Source organism: Rhinoderma darwinii, chromosome 5 (genome assembly GCF_050947455.1).
Source record: "Rhinoderma darwinii isolate aRhiDar2 chromosome 5, aRhiDar2.hap1, whole genome shotgun sequence".
In the NCBI taxonomy this organism is placed as follows: Eukaryota; Metazoa; Chordata; class Amphibia; order Anura; family Rhinodermatidae; genus Rhinoderma; species Rhinoderma darwinii.
Genome location: NC_134691.1, coordinates 63,372,888 through 63,390,650, shown reverse-complemented (window position 1 = coordinate 63,390,650; position 17,763 = coordinate 63,372,888). Strand labels below are relative to the sequence as shown.

At 43.0% G+C, this 17,763-nt stretch overlaps 1 protein-coding gene across 5 annotated transcripts in view; it reads right to left on the bottom strand.

Moving 5' to 3' along the window:
* Positions 1–17,763, bottom strand: part of MRPS28 (mitochondrial ribosomal protein S28) — a 135,380-nt gene that overhangs the window by 101,547 nt on the left and 16,070 nt on the right. For all 5 annotated transcript variants that reach the window (XM_075826089.1, XM_075826091.1, XM_075826092.1 and 2 more), the window contains exon 2: positions 12,633–12,814. In XM_075826089.1, coding sequence (XP_075682204.1) covers positions 12,633–12,814 — 182 coding nt within the window. The remainder of the gene's footprint in view (positions 1–12,632; positions 12,815–17,763) is intronic.

Genomic DNA, 17,763 nt, shown 5'->3' with positions numbered 1-17,763 from the left:
AGCCAGTACAGACGCAGAATGTCAGTTGTTTCAGACGGCCCTACGCACTGACGATAGTCTGCAGAAGCTGCGACAGCTGGCTGATCGGACCCCAGAGGAGGGGGACACTGAAAAAATAACCTGGGACCAGGGGAGACTGTATAGACAAAGTATTTCCACTGACCCCCAGCAGGATGCATTAAAAGACAGGCAACTAGTGGTGCCACGTCAGTTCAGGGAACAACTCCTGCGGGTGGCTCATGAGATACCACTAGCTGGTCACCTAGGGATAAGTAAGACTAAGAGTCGTTTAAAACACAATTTTTACTGGCCTGGCCTGGGGAATGATGTGACAGATTACTGCCGTTCCTGTATTGTGTGCCAAAGGATGGGGAAGTCGGGACCTGTGCACCGGGCCCCCCTCATTCCTTTGCCCATAATTGATGAGCCTTTTCGACGGATTGCTGTGGATCTGGTAGGGCCCTTGGCCATACCCAGCAGTTCTGGAAAGCGCTTTATCCTGACGGTAGTGGATTATGCCACACGTTACCCAGAAGCCATAGCATTATCCTCCATCAGGGCTGATAAGGTAGCAGACGCCCTTCTGACCATATTTTCCCGTGTAGGATCTCCCAGGGAGATGCTCACAGATCAGGGGACCCAGTTTATGTCAAATTTGATGCAGTGCCTCTGTAAGAAAATACAGGTGCAACACCTGGTGGCCAGCCCTTACCATCCTCAGACTAATGGTCTGTGTGAAAGGTTTAACGGGACCCTCAAGCAGATGCTACGAATGCTTGTGGCGTCCCAAGGGCGAGACTGGGAGCGTTATCTCCCGCACCTGCTATTTGCTTACAGAGAGGTACCGCAGGCATCAACCGGTTTCTCACCCTTTGAGCTCCTGTATGGAAGGAGGGTACGGGGACCCCTAGATCTCATGAAAGAAGCATGGGAGGGAGAATTGGTTACCCCAGAGGTCTCTGTGATAGATTATGTCTTGAAATTCAGAGAGAGGATGCAGGAACTGACAGGCCTAGTACATGAGAACATGGTGCAGGCACAGGCAAGTCAGAAGAGGTGGTATGATAGGAATGCCCGAGAGAGAGTGTATGCGGTGGGTCAGAAGGTATGGGTACTGGTCCCTATGACCCAAAACAAACTCCAGGCGGCATGGGAAGTCCCATATCCAATTCATCAACGCCTCAACGATGTGGACTACGTAGTCACGATCGATCATGTTCGCAAGAAACACAAAGTTTTTCATGTGAATATGATCAAGGCGCATTATGACCGGGATATGTGCGCTCTGCCAGTCTGCAGTTTGCCAGAGGAGGGAGAAAGTGAAACACTGCTGGATTTAGTGGCTTCCGCAAAGGAGATAGGATCCATTGAAGATGCCGTAGTCAATTCACAGCTGTCTGAGGGTCAGAAGTTCCAGCTGCAGGAGGTACTTAACCCCTTCCTTGCCACTTTTACAGGGAGACCTGGGAGAACTCCGCTAGCAACTCACCATGTAGACACGGGGAATCACCAACCTGTTAGGCAAGCAGCTTATAGAGTTTCCCTAGAAGTAAGGGCTGACATGAAGAAGGAAATAGAGGAAATGTTAGGGCTGGGCGTGATCCAGGAGTCTCAAAGTGCCTGGGCATCACCTGTAGTGCTTGTCCCCAAAAGGGACAAGACAACACGATTTTGCGTGGACTACAGGAAGTTGAATACCATCACTGTGTTTGATGCGTATCCAATGCCCCGCATAGATGAGCTTTTGGATCAGCTAGCCGGTGCCCGGTACCTAACAATTATGGATTTAAGTCGGGGGTATTGGCAAATCCCTATGTCCGTGGAAGCGCAGGAGAGGTCCGCTTTCATCACCCCCTTTGGACTCTATGAGTCCAAGGTAATGCCCTTTGGTATGAAAAATGCTCCTGCCACCTTCCAGCGCTTGGTGAACAAGCTGTTAGAGAAGTTTGAAGGGTTTGCTGTCGCTTACCTGGATGACATTGCTGTATTCAGTCAGACCTGGGAGGATCACCTGACCCACCTGTCACAGGTGCTCAGGCGTATCCAGGATGCAGGACTGACCATCAAGCCTGGAAAGTGTCAAATCGGCATGACCGAAGTGCAGTACCTCGGGCACAAGGTGGGTGGAGGGACACTAAAGCCAGAGCCAGGAAAGGTTGATGCAATTTCTGCCTGGCCCACTCCTAAGACCAAAAAACAGGTTATGTCCTTTTTGGGGACCGCAGGATACTATAGAAAGTTTGTTCCTAACTATAGTTCCCTAGCAAAACCTTTGACAGACCTCACAAGGAAGAAACAGCCGCAAATAGTGAATTGGACTGCCGACTGCGAGAGTTCTCTGTCAGCTTTAAAAGCTGCCCTTGCTAGCTCCCCAGTCTTGCAAAGCCCGGATTTCACTCGTAAGTTTGTGGTGCAGACTGACGCCAGCGCCTATGGGCTAGGCGCAGTGCTCAGCCAGGTAAATCCAGAAGGGCATGAACATCCAATAATGTATTTGAGCAGAAAGCTTCTACCGAGGGAGGTTGCGTATGCCACTGTAGAGAAGGAATGTTTGGCCATTGTATGGGCCTTGCAGAAATTACAGGCATACCTCTATGGGCGCAGATTTACCGTAGTGACCGACCACAACCCACTTAGTTGGTTGCACAGGGTAGCAGGTGATAACGGGAAGCTGCTGAGATGGAGTTTAGCCTTGCAACAATATGATTTCACTATCCAGCACAAAAAGGGCAGTGAGCATGGCAACGCAGATGGGTTATCGCGCCAGGGGGAAGCTGCGGAGATCGGCTTGGGATATTGATGGCTATATCAATGATCCCATGCCATGTCTTAAGGGGGGAGGTGTGGTGTTATAGGTAAGAGAATCAAAAGTAGGTTACTAGGAGGTAATTTCATAACTCCCTCTGACACAGAAGATACATCTGATTTGCATAGGAAATGCAGATCTTTGGCCATCAAAGGATGTCCACTGTCTGACAAATGTTTAATTGGCTCTTTCCTCACCAAGGTGCGAGATGTGCTGATTAAGGATTTGTCACTAGGGCTGACCAAACATCCTGACCAAACATCTAAAGCTATGCAAATGGATGCCTGTGGTGTGTCTGTCTGTGGACCAGGAGAAACATGGGAGAATGGCATGGTGTTCAAAGAAAGTATGATACATCAAGGCAAACCCCGTCATAATTTATATTTGTAATGACCCACATAGCTAGTTATGATCAGGGAAAATAGCCCTCATATATATGTCAAATTCAGATCCCTACACTCAGAGGAACTACCTGGGATTGGCTATTGGCTAAAAACATGGGCCTATTATAGTGGTGTTTGATATGCCCTGGTTGGTAAATGTCTGCACAGGTGAATGCAGGTAATATTATATTTCTAGGGGATTCCTGCAAGGACACATGATCACTTTTATGTTTCTCTATAGAAATACAACTGTGTAATGGGAGGAGTACCCTTCATTATCATATGAACAGCCTCCTCTCAGTGACATCACCAGCCAGTGAACTGGAGGGAAAAAACTGGGTTTAAAATGCCATGAGAAGTGAGGGTCAGTGTCAGTCGTTGGGGATCCATATCTCGGTTGGAGTGACTGCCCATATTTTCAGCTGTCCCCACAGCCAGGATATCGCCGCTGTACATCAGTAAGGTTTTGTTCTGTTTTATTTTATCCCTTTTATTTTCATAAACTGTTTGATTGCATTGTAACTGTATGTATATTTTTTATCTTTTATTCTGACAACTATTTTATGTATTGCACTGCACTATTGTGTATTAAATCTGAAATATTTATAAGTCTCTTCCTTGTAGTCTTACAGAACTTAATCTTCCGAAGGTGAGGAACGTTACCTGTATTTTATGTTCAATTTAGATAACCTGTGTTATAGGAACTGGTGTTAAGGGAACATAGAGACTTAGGCCCCTATTGCCTAGATAAGTATAGGTGGTGGTAGCATACTGTGGTATAAATTATTGGGGTGTTGGAAACTACGGGAGTAATTTAGCATAATCCTGTCATCTAGAGTAGGTGGGCGTGGATTTATGAGGTAAATTAATAAACTCAGTAGTGTAGTTCACCCCTGTGACATGACCTGAGATCGGCGATCGTCACAAACACCATAAAAAAAAATAACGCAAAAAACCATGGCGAAATTGCAATTTTTTTCCATTGCCCCCCAAAAAAGTCATAATAAAAATGTATCAATAAGTCCCATGCACCCCAAAACCGTACCATTCAAAACTATGTCTTGTCCCGCAGAAAACAAGCCCAAAAAATCACTACATTGATGGAAAAATAAAAAAATTACGGCTCTTGCAAAGCGATGATGCAAAAACAAATAATTTTAGTTCAAAAGTGTTTATTGTGCAAAAGTCGTAAAACATAAAAAAACCTCTACATATGTGGTATCGCCGTAATCGTACCGACCCATAGAATAAAGGTAACATGTTATTTACATCGCATAGTGAACGCCGTCAATTTAAAAACGCATAGAAATGGCGGAATTTCCGTTTTTTTTTATAATCCCCCCCCCAAAATGGTTAATAAAAGTTAATATAAAAATTATATGTACCCAAAAATGGTGCTATTAAAAAGCACAACTAATCCCGCAAAAAACAAGTCCTCATACAGCTATGTAGACGAAAAAATAAAAAGGTTATAGCTCTTTGACTGCGACTATAGAAAAACGAATAAAATAGCTTTGTCATTAGGGCCTAAAATGGGCTGGTCACTAAGGGGTTAAGAGACAAGTTTATCATACTAGTGGTGAACTGGGAAACATTATGCTTAGATTTTCCCAAGCCAAAGTATTGTACAAAAATTGTTAGGAGAACTGCTCCCTCTAGAGGGTGGACGTGGAAGGACACTGGCAGGTAAGGATATCTATACACATAGTATTTACATGCATAGCACTTACGTACTACTAATATGTATGGTGCAACAACTGGTGAACGCAGGGACTTGTTCATGAAAATGTACAGTTTTCCTTCACTTGAAATGTTGCCTTGTGGAGAACTTCAGCTGATCAGAGGGTCAAGTCCTGCTGAACATGAGAAGAGAGCGAGCACAGCTCGGGAGGAGGTGGAACACTCAGGATCCTCATGCCAGGAAACCCTGGAGAGCAATATACTGTAAATCCATTGTCAACACGCAGTACATGACCGGAATAGCTTCATCCCCATAACCCACACAGGTAATCTCGACCTGATAGAAGATACGACCTAGTATTAAGACATTTCCATGCATCAAGTCCCAGATGCCTGTATGGACCTCAAATGACCCCATCATCAGCACCCCATGACATCCACACAAAGCATTTAATCCCAGCAAAACAGTCATCAGGAGTTCAGGACCATTACCCAGTGACTGACGGTTTTCCAGCCAGTTTACGTTACTGAATAGAACACGTGTCCTCTGTGTTGGTAAAATAAGGGAGCCGCACCTCAGAGACTGGAAGACCAAGCCAATCCCATCACTATATGTTGTACAGTTCTGTGAAATCTGCCGTTCAACTGTAAGCAGCTATTATCGGAAAAGGCAGCTGGCTAATAGTAGTGTTTTCCGAAATCCCAGACCCCGTGGTCACTCCTCGATCTCCATTTCTACAGCGCTTCCAAAAACATCTCTACACGTGTTCGATATTTGCAGCTTTTTATACGTTGAGTTTAGGTTTCGATACAGCGGTGAGGCCATGTTCATACTTTGCTTATCTGGCCGCAGATGAACCCAATGTGCATCAATGAGAAATCGGCTGTGCCGATATTTACACTGGGAAGTTGGTGCCAGTAAATACAGGCAATGGCACATGCCGGATATTTTGCATAATAAAGAGATTATTTTCTATTCTAATTGAAAAGCGAAAGGTCCCACTGGGCTTTGGTGGCCCATGGTGGGCTGGATGAACATGCCCACAGGATCCAGAAATCACAACCACCATTACAACTCTGAAATGCTGAATGGTAAAAGTGTAAAAAGATATTTCCTAGGCGCAGATAAGGAATTTGAAGAGTTCCTGCACTTTCAGCAAACTTTTCAGGTCATAGGGACCTATCAGAAGTTTGGATTTGAGTAGCTCCGGGTTCTCGAAAGTGCAATTGGTAGACGTTCTAATTGAGCCATCTTCAGCCTAACAAGGAGCTCCGATCACAGCCGTAGATGCAGGATGCTCAGCTGAGCACTTCTGCAACTTCGTTTTGGCAACAGTGGGGGTCTCAGCCCGTGAACCCCCACCAATCCAAACTTCTGATATGTCTCTGACATAGCAAAAGTTTGCTGAAAGTGCAAGATACTCTATAACAGGAGTCACGTTGTGGACTGACTGCTTCAACTTTCATAGGGCATTCGTGTTATGATCTAATCTAAAGAGTCCTGTACAGTTCACCTCTGTTCACACCAGCAGTCTGTTTTTCTGTACCTATTTTAATCTCTGTTGACATTGCATCGGAGACTTCTGTCAGACATATACGTCGGAATTATTGCCCAACGTATACCCAGGTTAAAAAAAAACGTACAGCGTAGTTTACGTTTATTTGTGGGATACCTCTGCATACAAAAGTGTGGTCTACTACGGTTTTCTATACAGCAGAAAAGAAAAAAGTTAAAACGGACGTATACGAGCCCGACAAAGGCCAAAACACTCTTTTGGTCTCCATAGGGCGAATGGAGCCTTTTGGACACGTCTGGCATAAACGCCAGGTGCTTTTCCAGGCATATACACTAGATATGATGTGAATTCGCAGGGGATTGCTGCAGATTTCACACCCAGCAACAGTGATTGGCATAAATAAGAGGAAAAAAAAAGTTAGGTTTTATGTACCCCAAAATAGTACCATTAAAAATATGACTCGCCCCGCAAAAAACAAGTACTTACAGCTACAGCGACAAAAAAAATTGTTACAGGTCTCAAAAGAAGCAAAAAAAACTCCTGCAGCGGCAACGCATATTACCCTAGTGCTGGGCACAAAGACTTCGGCCTACTTCGGCCTACGTGGAGTAAATGGGGACATATGGCCACATTCGACGCTTGCAGAGATTTCCTGGCGTATATCCCGAATGCATTAACATAGCGTGATGTGAACAGAACCTTCGGTTGGACAGAAAATAAAATTGCTTAATCCATTTTCTCCTCTTACTCCACTTCATTTAAAAGGGGTATTTCAGTTTCAGCAAATAAATGTTATTCTTTAAATAGTAAAAAGTTATACGAGCCCTTATTCTTTGCCAAGCGGTCCTCTTACATTGACATGGATGGTATTTCTCATATTGCAAATCCAACATGAATTCTTACAAGATTTGCGGTAGAAATCCGAGGCATCTTTGTTACGGATGTGCCACAGGTGCGCAGCAGATCTGCATGAGGATTAGCCCTATTGTCATTCAATGGAGCCAAGCTTCAGCTTTCCTGTGCGGAATCCGCACAAATAAGTAGCATGCTACGTCGTTCCACGGCTGAGATAATGCTCCTCCCAATGTCCTTTTCAGTGGGACGCTAGGCACAAATATAGAAATGGGCTTGAAAAGGACTATGGTAGGGTCGATACCTCGCCTTTACACTATGGGTGAATACATTTACATGTTCACATTCTGTCCACTGGAGTGCGCTCTCTTTTTTTGTGCCATTATTTCTAAGAGTCCAGGTTTGGAGGTCAACCTGGTGAGTGAAGCACCCACAATTTGGAACTAGAATCCTGTTCACAGTGCCACCCCATTAAATTAGTTGGAGAGATCGCACGCGCACGCACGCACACCTCAATGAGAATATCAAAAAGTTAATTTTAGTAATTCAATTCTAAAAGTGAAACTCCTATTCTATAGATTCATTACACACAGGGTGATTTCCTGCATTTTTTTCTTCGAATGTTGATGATTATGGTAACGGTTAATGAAAACCCAAAATTTAGTATTTCAGAAAATTAGATTATATAAGCCCAATTAATACCAAAATGTTGTCCTACTGAAAAGTATGTCCAGTATATGCCCTCAATACTTGGTCGGGCTCCTTTTGCATGAATTACTGCATCAATGTGGCGTGGCATGGAGGCGATCAGCCTGTGGCACTGCTGAGGTGTTATGGAAGCCCAGGTTGCTTTGATAGCGGCCTTCAGCTCGTCTGCATTGTTGGGTCTCATCCTCCTTTTGACAATACCCTATAGATTCCCTGTGGGGTTTAGGTCAGGCGAGTTTTCTGGCCAATCAAGCGCAGTGATACTGTGGTTATTACACCAGGTATTGGACTCAATTACATATATACACACACACACACACACACACACACACACACACACACACACACACACACAGGTCTTCCGCACTCTATAATGGGAAGTCCTAGCACCCACTATTTTAACCCTTTATAGACATTATGACAGTGGTCCTTTAAACCTCATAACAATAAAACACAGTTAAAAACAATCAGGAGCAGAATCCATTTTGTTGCTATGAAGCTAATTTATGAGCGAGAGAACGGTAAAGCCTGTTGTCTGCAGCTTCAGAATAAAAATGACTTTTAAGAATCAGTGTCAAAAAGCTCACAACAAAGAGGTCTCTTGAGGATTACAGCGCTGCCGGGTGCTGAGCAAGTAGATCTTTACTTTGGATTTATTCCGGCAGTCCACACAAAGGGTGAGATGACGAAGTGTCACAAGACTTGTGGGGAACGTGCAGCAGCTGCAGCGTACGCTCAGTCACACAGGTAATGGTGGTGGATAGAGCGTCCGAGGCCAGGCTCTCCTTATTTGCTGTCAATATCTCTTCTGTTCTGCGCTGACCCGGCCAGTGCTGACAGATCTTGTGTGCAGTTCATTTAATGTGTAAAGAGGAATGCAGCGCGGTGTGAAAGATTCTCATACACCAACATTAACAGAGGGTGTTGTTGGCAACAGATGTTGGCCCGAGAACACGTTTGTGCTCCCTTCATGACCTCAGTATTGAAATGCAGATCTAAAAACAGCGTATGATGCAAATCACACTTTGAAGCTAACCCTGCAACTCACCGCATGCAATGTGTTCATTTTATTTATTTTTAAATGCAGTTTTTAGAGATCTTCCTCGGTTTTAAATATTTTAAGAAATTTCCAGATAGAACATTGAAAGAAAAAATTATTTTAGAAATTCCCCCATATACTCACAATAGAATTCTTTTATACGTGGGAGCTATAGCGCTGACCATTCTGCGATTGTGACTAGCGGCCAGAGTTACTGATATATTGGCAGATGGTAATAGGAAGAATTGGGGGAATAAAACGGCATGATCGTGAAAATGTCTAATAGATCCTTTTTGCCCTAACATTTAATCTTTTAGTGAAATGGAAGCGCTGATTCAAAGCAATAGAAATTGCTACACCACATAGGTAGTCTCCACGGCACTTTAGCGCTAAAATGAGTTCAGCCCACAACCACGTGGCGCTTCAGGTCAGAAGTTATGCAATTGTCTAACATACTTTCTGTATTAATTCCTCACGGTCTTGAAGATCTCGGCTTGCTGTTATTCAGTAGGAACATTCATTATTTACTTCTAGTGGATAAAAGGTCCATGGTCATGTGACGATTTCGACCATCACCATTCTTAGACAACAAGCCGCAAGCGCTGAAAAAGTGATCGCGCGCTTTGGATTTTTGTCAGGCATCGTCCGCTGAAACGGTGTGCGTGTATGCAACGATTGGCCAGTTACTGCCAGCTCAGTCTTGCATTGAAGGTCAGATAGTTTGTACAAACGATCTGATGTATGATTGATAGACCGCATTGTGGCCAATCCTAAGGTTAAGTGTATGGCCAGCATTAAACACGCCAGACGTTAGGCAGCGGTCAGCTTTGATGCTCAATAGCCGGGATATGCACATTAAGGACACCCAAACTTCTAAGGGGGACATTACTGAAAAATACTGGAGCCGACGAGTTATAATCCAACCCATTGAATCATTATTAACCCCTATGGCAGATGTTGGAGGATCTTTGGCTGTTCCCGTGGACATCTTAGGACTACGTGCATCCAAATGTCTAGTAAAAGGAGTTGAAATTCTGTGTTGTACTTTATTTACTACAGTAATATAAAGGATATGATTGTTCTAGATCTCCCTGTGTATGTAAATAAAGCAAAAGCACAGGAACCATAGAGACATGAAAGACAAACAGCAGTGTCTCAGATTGCATGGCTCACTGACTGTTTCTGTGTCAAGCACTTGACAGGTCTAATCCTTTGGCACCACGTGCACATATCAGGGTTCAGTGGGTAGAGCGCTCACTCATCACCAGGATGACGCCCGGTGGATTACACGACTGCCGATGTGAACATGGCTCCCGTAATACAGAGCAGGGTGCTGGTGAAGGGAGAAGGCTTTACATAAATCCAAATGAACAAATGTGTGACATTAAAGAAGACACATTTAGAATAGTTTTGCTTTAGATTAAAATAGTGTGCACGTGTGTGCGCGTGCTAGCGTCTGCTTGCTTGTGTTTGTGTGCGCGCGTGCCTCTTTGTAAAAGTGTGTTCAATATTAAAATAGAACAGATAAAATGAAGATATCTGTGCTGCATCCTATATACCCTGCTGCCCCTATATATATATGCCTCCGTGTGTGTGTCGATGTGTCTGTGGGTATAGTTATTATCTACTACATTATCTGTACTCAGAGAGTTATTACTGTGTTACCTGTGGTGTTACATAGGGCTGCACGTGAAATCTACGACATTATCTGTACTGGGAATATATGGGTCTGTTTGTGAATGTGTCTTCGTATATAGGTGCTGTGTGTGTGTGTGTGTGTGTGTGTGTGTGTGTGTGTATATTTACCTGTATGTCTATAACAAAAAGTAAATTAGCAGCACCATTTTTCAAATCCGTAGAGTCAGGGTGCAATATTCCCGTTCGGACACGTGACCAGTGTCCCTAGAAACTTAATCAAATCCTCCAAAATACGAGACAGAACTCCTTAGTTAGTGGAAAAAGTGAGTTTATTCACCACATCCGACGTTTCAGCCCTACTCCATGGGGCCTTTCTCAAGCATCACTCAGCTTGTGGTGAATAAACCCACTTTTTCCCACTAAGGAGTGCTCTCGTATTTGAGGATTTTACCTGTACGTCTAAATATCTGTCTTTATGTATGTACAGTATATATGTTCCAGTATGTGCGAGTCTATATATGTGGTTAATTTTTGATTTGTGTAGGGGGCGGCAATAGAGAGTCCCGCACAGGGCACCATCCAACCTAAGGCCGGCCCTGAGAGTAACCACCAAATCTAAACTTTAAGCTATCAGCTTTGCAGGTGTAATCCAGTAACATAAAATTGATGACCTATCCTTAGAATAGGCCATCAATATCTGATTGGTGGGTGTCAGACTCTCAGCACCCCGACTAACGAGATGTTTGAAGGGGCGTGGGACTACGGCGATTGCTGCTTCCCCTTCTTACTCTGCACAATGCCGATACAGTATTACAGCTTCCTCCAATTCATGTCAACGAGAGAAAGTTGTAATACAGTGCATAGCCGCTACGAATGTGATGGTGTTGTGAAAGTGACGAGGGTTAAAGCAACGCTCGCTGGATATCTGCTGCCCCTTCAAACATCTGATCAACGGGATGTCTTTAGATTAGTAAGTCTAATATGGGGGTAGGGACTAGAGGGTCCTGGTAATCATCTGCCAAAATATTATTTCAGCATGTCTGAGATGGATATTGTTTCACCCGATATTGGCCAAGATGTCATAAAATGTATGGTCAACTGTACTTGAATGGACACTAACTTTTCAAACAATTTATGCTAAAACTAGTAGTATACCATATATATATATATATATATATATATATATATATATATATATATATATATATATATATATATATATATATATATATATATATACACATACACACACACACACTATCATTTACATGCTCTTAAAATGTAGTTGCTTTATCCATGCAAATTGTGTGTGAAGTTAGCAGGTAGAAAGAAAAAAAGACAGACACGCTTCTAATACAAGTCTATGTAGAGGGGAGCAGAGAGAGGAGACACGTACGATGCCCATACAGGTCTAAAGGAGGGAGGGGGAGCAGAAGGAGGAAGCAGGGAGAGGAGACACACAGACAAAAGGTCTATAAAGAGGGAAGGGGGGGAGCAGGGAGAGAAAAGAGACAGGCTGCCCACAGAGATCTATGGAGGGAGAAGCAGGGGCAGAGTGAGAAAGACACACACAGACGTGCTGCAGCTTCCTGGTAAGTGTTTTCTCACCTGAGTGCCGAATTAATAGCTACACTGCTCATTACTGCTATGAACCCCTCCAGGCTGCAGCTTCTATATATGCGTTGGAGATAGAAGAGGAGGTTCCCGGTCTCCTATGTGTGCAGTGTAGAGAAGACATGATAGCAGTTAGGCTAGACCCAGTAGGACAAACCAAGAATTAGAGTTAGAGCCTGGAGAGGGGAAAACTGCTAAAAAATGCCAAATTACTACGGTAATATAGAAGTCATATAATGGCCAGAAACAGTGCTATTCCTCCTGTACACACATATGACAGCTTATTCTGAAAAGTCACCTGAAATGTTAGGCATGATTTAAGATAAGAAATAAATAGATTCCCATATTAAAAAGAATACATCAGCGAAGCAACACATGCTTAGATATGTACTTACTCGCCATCTTGTTCAGGTCTTAGGCAAACACAATGGAATTTGCCACCAAAATCGACGTAAAGGTCATTCTCCACAATTTGGAAGATTGTTCCCGCAACTACCTTATCCCTCGCAGGTCCCAGCTGAAAAAGTGGGGATTGTCGGAGTAAACTTGCAAAGTTTTCTTTGTCGCCGGCCGCTGCCTGGAAATACAATCAGTAAGGCACAATGAACACTATGACAGCCAGACAGAACAGTTATGGAAAGAAGTGTTATCACAAGAGAGAGATTAAGACTATTTGGCATCATGCATAATAAATTCTATGGGGCCTTACTGAACCTCCATGTGTCTCAGAATTGAAACATATTTTTTACTTTTCTGTCGGAGAAAAGATCAGACAGAAATCTGACAGAAGAAAGTGACGTTTCATCGCCATATTATGGAGCACCATATGGCAGCATATGAAGTCACTACAGCTCCGTGCTATGGAGTCATGGGGGACTCAGCGTGCCGCCGTACAGCCTCCTGACACAATGTTCTGCTATGCACGAGGCCTTAGTATGGAGCAATATGGCACAATAGGAACACCTAAAAAAACAAAACACTTTAACCTTAACCTGCCCCCTCTCAATATGGAAATTCAGTTAGATAAAAAAATCCTCTTTAGTATATGAAGAGAATTATTAAAAAATAGCCCCACAGGGTTTATAATACGTATAGTGGTAAATGGTCCCTTTGGTAAGTTTAGAGTTAGGCCGCCAAGTAGACGCTACTCCATAGCAAGATTGTTGAAATTGGCAATGAGGTTGTGGCTTATCTGCAACTCAATATTGACAATGTAATATTTAAGATAAAGATTGACTACTGCTGTATGAAACAGTCACTCCCATTTAAAAGTATGGCCCTTAGAAGAAACAAGGAGAACCGGTGAAATGCAAGTCAGGATTTCTTATATTTCTGCAAAACATAGGGATAAACTTTTAATAGGCAGGGACATATCGCATTGTGAACATTGAGTTGCGGACAGCCACAACCTCAATGTCCATATCAACTGACAAGCCATGGAGCATCCACGTGCTCATTTGACGTCCCAACGTGGGCGTTCTTTAAAATCTGCTAAAACTTGAGGAGGCTCGGTCACCAGATTATAAGTGCTCCATCCCCTACATAATGTGATTGGCGCTGTAATGTAGAGAACAGTGGTTTTTATTTTGAAAAACGATCAATTTTGAGCGAGTTATGCACAATTTTAGATTTATGCGAATTAGTTTCTTAATAGACAACTGGGCGTGTTTTTACGTTTTTTACCAACTGGGTATTGTAAAGAGAAGAAGTGTATGACCAATCAGTGAACAATCAGCGTCATACACTTCTTTCCATTCAACTTTAGCAGTACTCACAACACAGCATGATCTCGCAAGATCAGACTGTGCTGTCACATACTCCCACATTAACTTTACCGAAGTGTCTTGAGAGTGAAGAGACATCACCTCCAGCCAGGACGTGAGGTCTATTCACACTCCCGACACTTCGGTAAAGTTTCTGTGAATGACAGCTCAGTGTGATCTCGCGGGATCACGCCGTGCTGTGTGAATAAGTCCGCAAGAAACTTGACGGGAGTGCCGGGATTGTGAATAGACATCGCGTCCTGGCTGAAGGCAACGTCTATTCACTCTCAAGACACTTCGGTAAAGTTAATGCGGGAGTATGTGACTGCACATCGTGATTGAGAGATCACGCTGTGTTGCGAGTACTGCTAAAGATGGAGAGAAGTGTATGACGCTGATGGGTCAGCGTCACAGCTCTTTACAACGCCCAGCTGGTAAAGTAAAAACACGCCCAGTTGTCTATTAAGAAACGAATTAGCATAAATCTAAAATTGTGCATAACTCGCTCAAAATTGATCGTTTTTAAAATAAACAAAAAAAAACAACTTATCTACATTACAGCGCCGATCAGATTATATAGGAGACAGGGCACTTATAATCTGGTGACAGAGACTCTTTAAGTCTTAATATCCTAATCGTCCATATGTAACAACCACTATTGGCGGCCCATACAGTACATAGGGTTACCACCAAGCTTTTCACAAAGACTGAAGGGAATAAATGTATATGAAAAAAATCTGTCAGCATTCAAAATAGTTCTGGAATTCTATTAATGAAGAAATAAGCTCAAGTCAATCAGTGCTGCAGCGCATGGAATTGTAAGAGCATATAAATTCATTCGGTGTTGAGAAAAAGTTTTAATCATTCCTAACCTTAAAATGTAACTAAGAAGTGATAAAAGTGAAGCAGAAGAGGATTTCAGCAATGTCAGACTTCTTGACACTTGTCAGATGAGAACATCTCTGCCGAGGACGTGAAGTTTGTTCCCTGTCTCCTCATCACATCATCTTCAGAACGATGCATTAATAGCAGGACTATGGAGACTGAAGTGGGGGGCATTACATGCCAGCTTCCTGCCACCATACGTTATCGGGTACCTCGCTTCTAGGGCATCATTAACCCCATGGAGGACCTCATTACGCTATGAATGCTGATCTCCACTTAGGAGAGTGCAGGAAAAGACGGCAGAAATTAAAGACACAGGATCCTTAGTCTGTCATAATCCTGTTGCACAAATTCTTAGCTATTCCCTGTAAATATCTGCATAAATATCATATTTTGATGTCAGAATCGAGATATACGGCGCTGCTTATCTATTCCCGCAGAAACAGTCAGTCATAGATCATATTTGCAGCAAGTTTCTTCTCCTGTGCCAACCACTGATTGCCTAAGAGGAAGTTCTTCAGCAGCTGCAGTACCTACTATTAGGTCCCATTCAGACTTGGGAAAAAACAAATCTGCTGCGAACCAGCAGCAAAATCTGCATTGTTACATGCAGATTTTGATGTGGATTCAGTGCGGGATTTATGCAGTGGTCGTTGCTGGAAGCAGAAGACTCCAACCACTGTATAGCGGCAGTGCTGCAACACGGCTCCTATTCAAGTGAGTAGGAGCGGAGCTGCAGTCCTACAGCACGGCCGCTATACAGTGGTCGAAGCAATCTGCTTCCGCCAACGACCACTGCATAACTTCCAGTGCCGGAAGCAGCCGAGTGGTGCAAGGTCCGGGTGTCAGACCCGCACCGATCATATACTGATGACCCACTCTGTGGATAGATCATCAGTATGAAGAACTGCCCCCGAACTAGACAACCCCTTTAATAAAAGTAAATAAACCAAATTGTATGTACCCCAAATGGTGTAAAAAAAACAAAAAACAGACTACAACCCATCCTGCAAAAAAACAAGCCCTCATACGGCTATGTCAACAAAAATGAAAAAAAGCTGTGGCGACAAATTTTTCCCCGCAGAACATGTTTTTATTCAGAAAAAGTATTAAGACATTAAAAAAACTATACCAACTTGGTATTACTGTAAATGTACCAACCCGTAGGATAAGACTACTTTATTTATAGCGCATGGCCTTAAAGAGGCTGTCACCACATTATAAGTGCCCTGTCTCCTATGTAAGGAGATGGGCGCTATAATGTAGGTGACAGCAGTGCTTTTTATTAAAAAAAACAATCTATTTTCACCACGTTATTAGCGATTTTAGCTTTATGCTAATGGATTTCTTAATGGACAACTGGGCGTGTTTTACTATTGACCAAGTGGGCGTTGTACAGAGGAGTGTATGACGCTGACCAATCAGCGTCATACACTTCTCTCCATTAATTTCCTCAGCACATAGGTATCCTGCTAGATCACTATGTGCTGTCTTATACGAACACATTAACGATACTGAAGTGTTTAGACAGTGAATAGACATTCCTTCCAGTCAGGACGGGATGTCTATTCACAATCCCGGCACTTCGTTACTGTTTCTGTGGTAGTTACAGCAGAGCAAGCGTAATCTGGTTGTAACCGGTCATCTACAACGTAATCTCGCGAGGTTACGCTTGATCTGCTGTAACTACTACAGAAACGTTAACGAAGTGCCGGGATTGTGAATAGACATCCCGTCCTGACTGGAAGGAAGGTCTATTCACTGTCTAAACACTTCAGTATCGTTAATGTGTTCATATAAGACAGCACATACTGATCTAAAAGGATCCCTATGTGCTGAGGAAATGAATGGAGAGAAGTGCATGATGCCGATTGGTCAGCGTCATACACTGCTCTGTACAACGCCCACTTGGTCAATAGTAAAACACGCCCAGTTGTCTATTAAGAAACTCATTAGCATAAAGCTAAAATCGCTAATGACGTGGTGAAAATAGATCGGTTTTTTTTAAATAAAAAGCACTGCTGTCACCTACATTATAGCGCCCATCTCCTCATGTAGGAGACAGGGCACTTATAATGTGGTGACAGAGGCTCTTTAAAGAAGACTGCTAAAAACAATTGTGGAATTGTTTTACGTTTTTCCATTCCCCCACAATAGTATCATCCCGCAACAAAAAATAAAATAAAAGCAGCAACCATACAGCTTTGATTTAAAAATAAAAGCTAGAGCTCTTGAAAAAAAATCAAATCAAGCCTGAAGGCCCAAAATATGCAGCGTCCTGGTGTCCACTCATTACCAGAAGGCATCAATGGGGTTCATGGCGTCCACTTGCAGTGATAAGTTTGTAATATGGACTCTGGTGGAAATCATTCTCCATGTGTTGATCTCGGATGATGCTGAAGTTAGTTTCTTATTCGTCCAGTTTCTTATTCAGTGCTGAAGCTGGTTTCGTATTCAAAATTTTCTTAAATCGCATTTTCGCCATTTTTTTATGAACATATTAAAGTAAAAACTTATGTTAATCATAAAATACGTTGCACTAAGCTGAACAGACGTGTAAACACTTTAAAACAGCCTAAAAATAGAAAGAGTTGGCACAAAGATGGGCATCAAAGTGTGATTTATAGGGTTAAATGATTTTGGGTCACTGATCTTACACTGCCAACATAGAGAGGGATGCTCCGCATCAAAATCAGCCTGGCCCAAACAGGTTCTGGGCATCAAAATGGGCAAATGGTCAATTTTTCCAGATTTGAATAAGTAACTGATGCTTTTGAATGGTTAAATGACTTTGGGCCACTCATTTCACACTACATACAAGGAGGGATGCCCCTTATATTCAGTAGCGTTCAGCCTGGCCCAAACAGGCAGTGGGCAT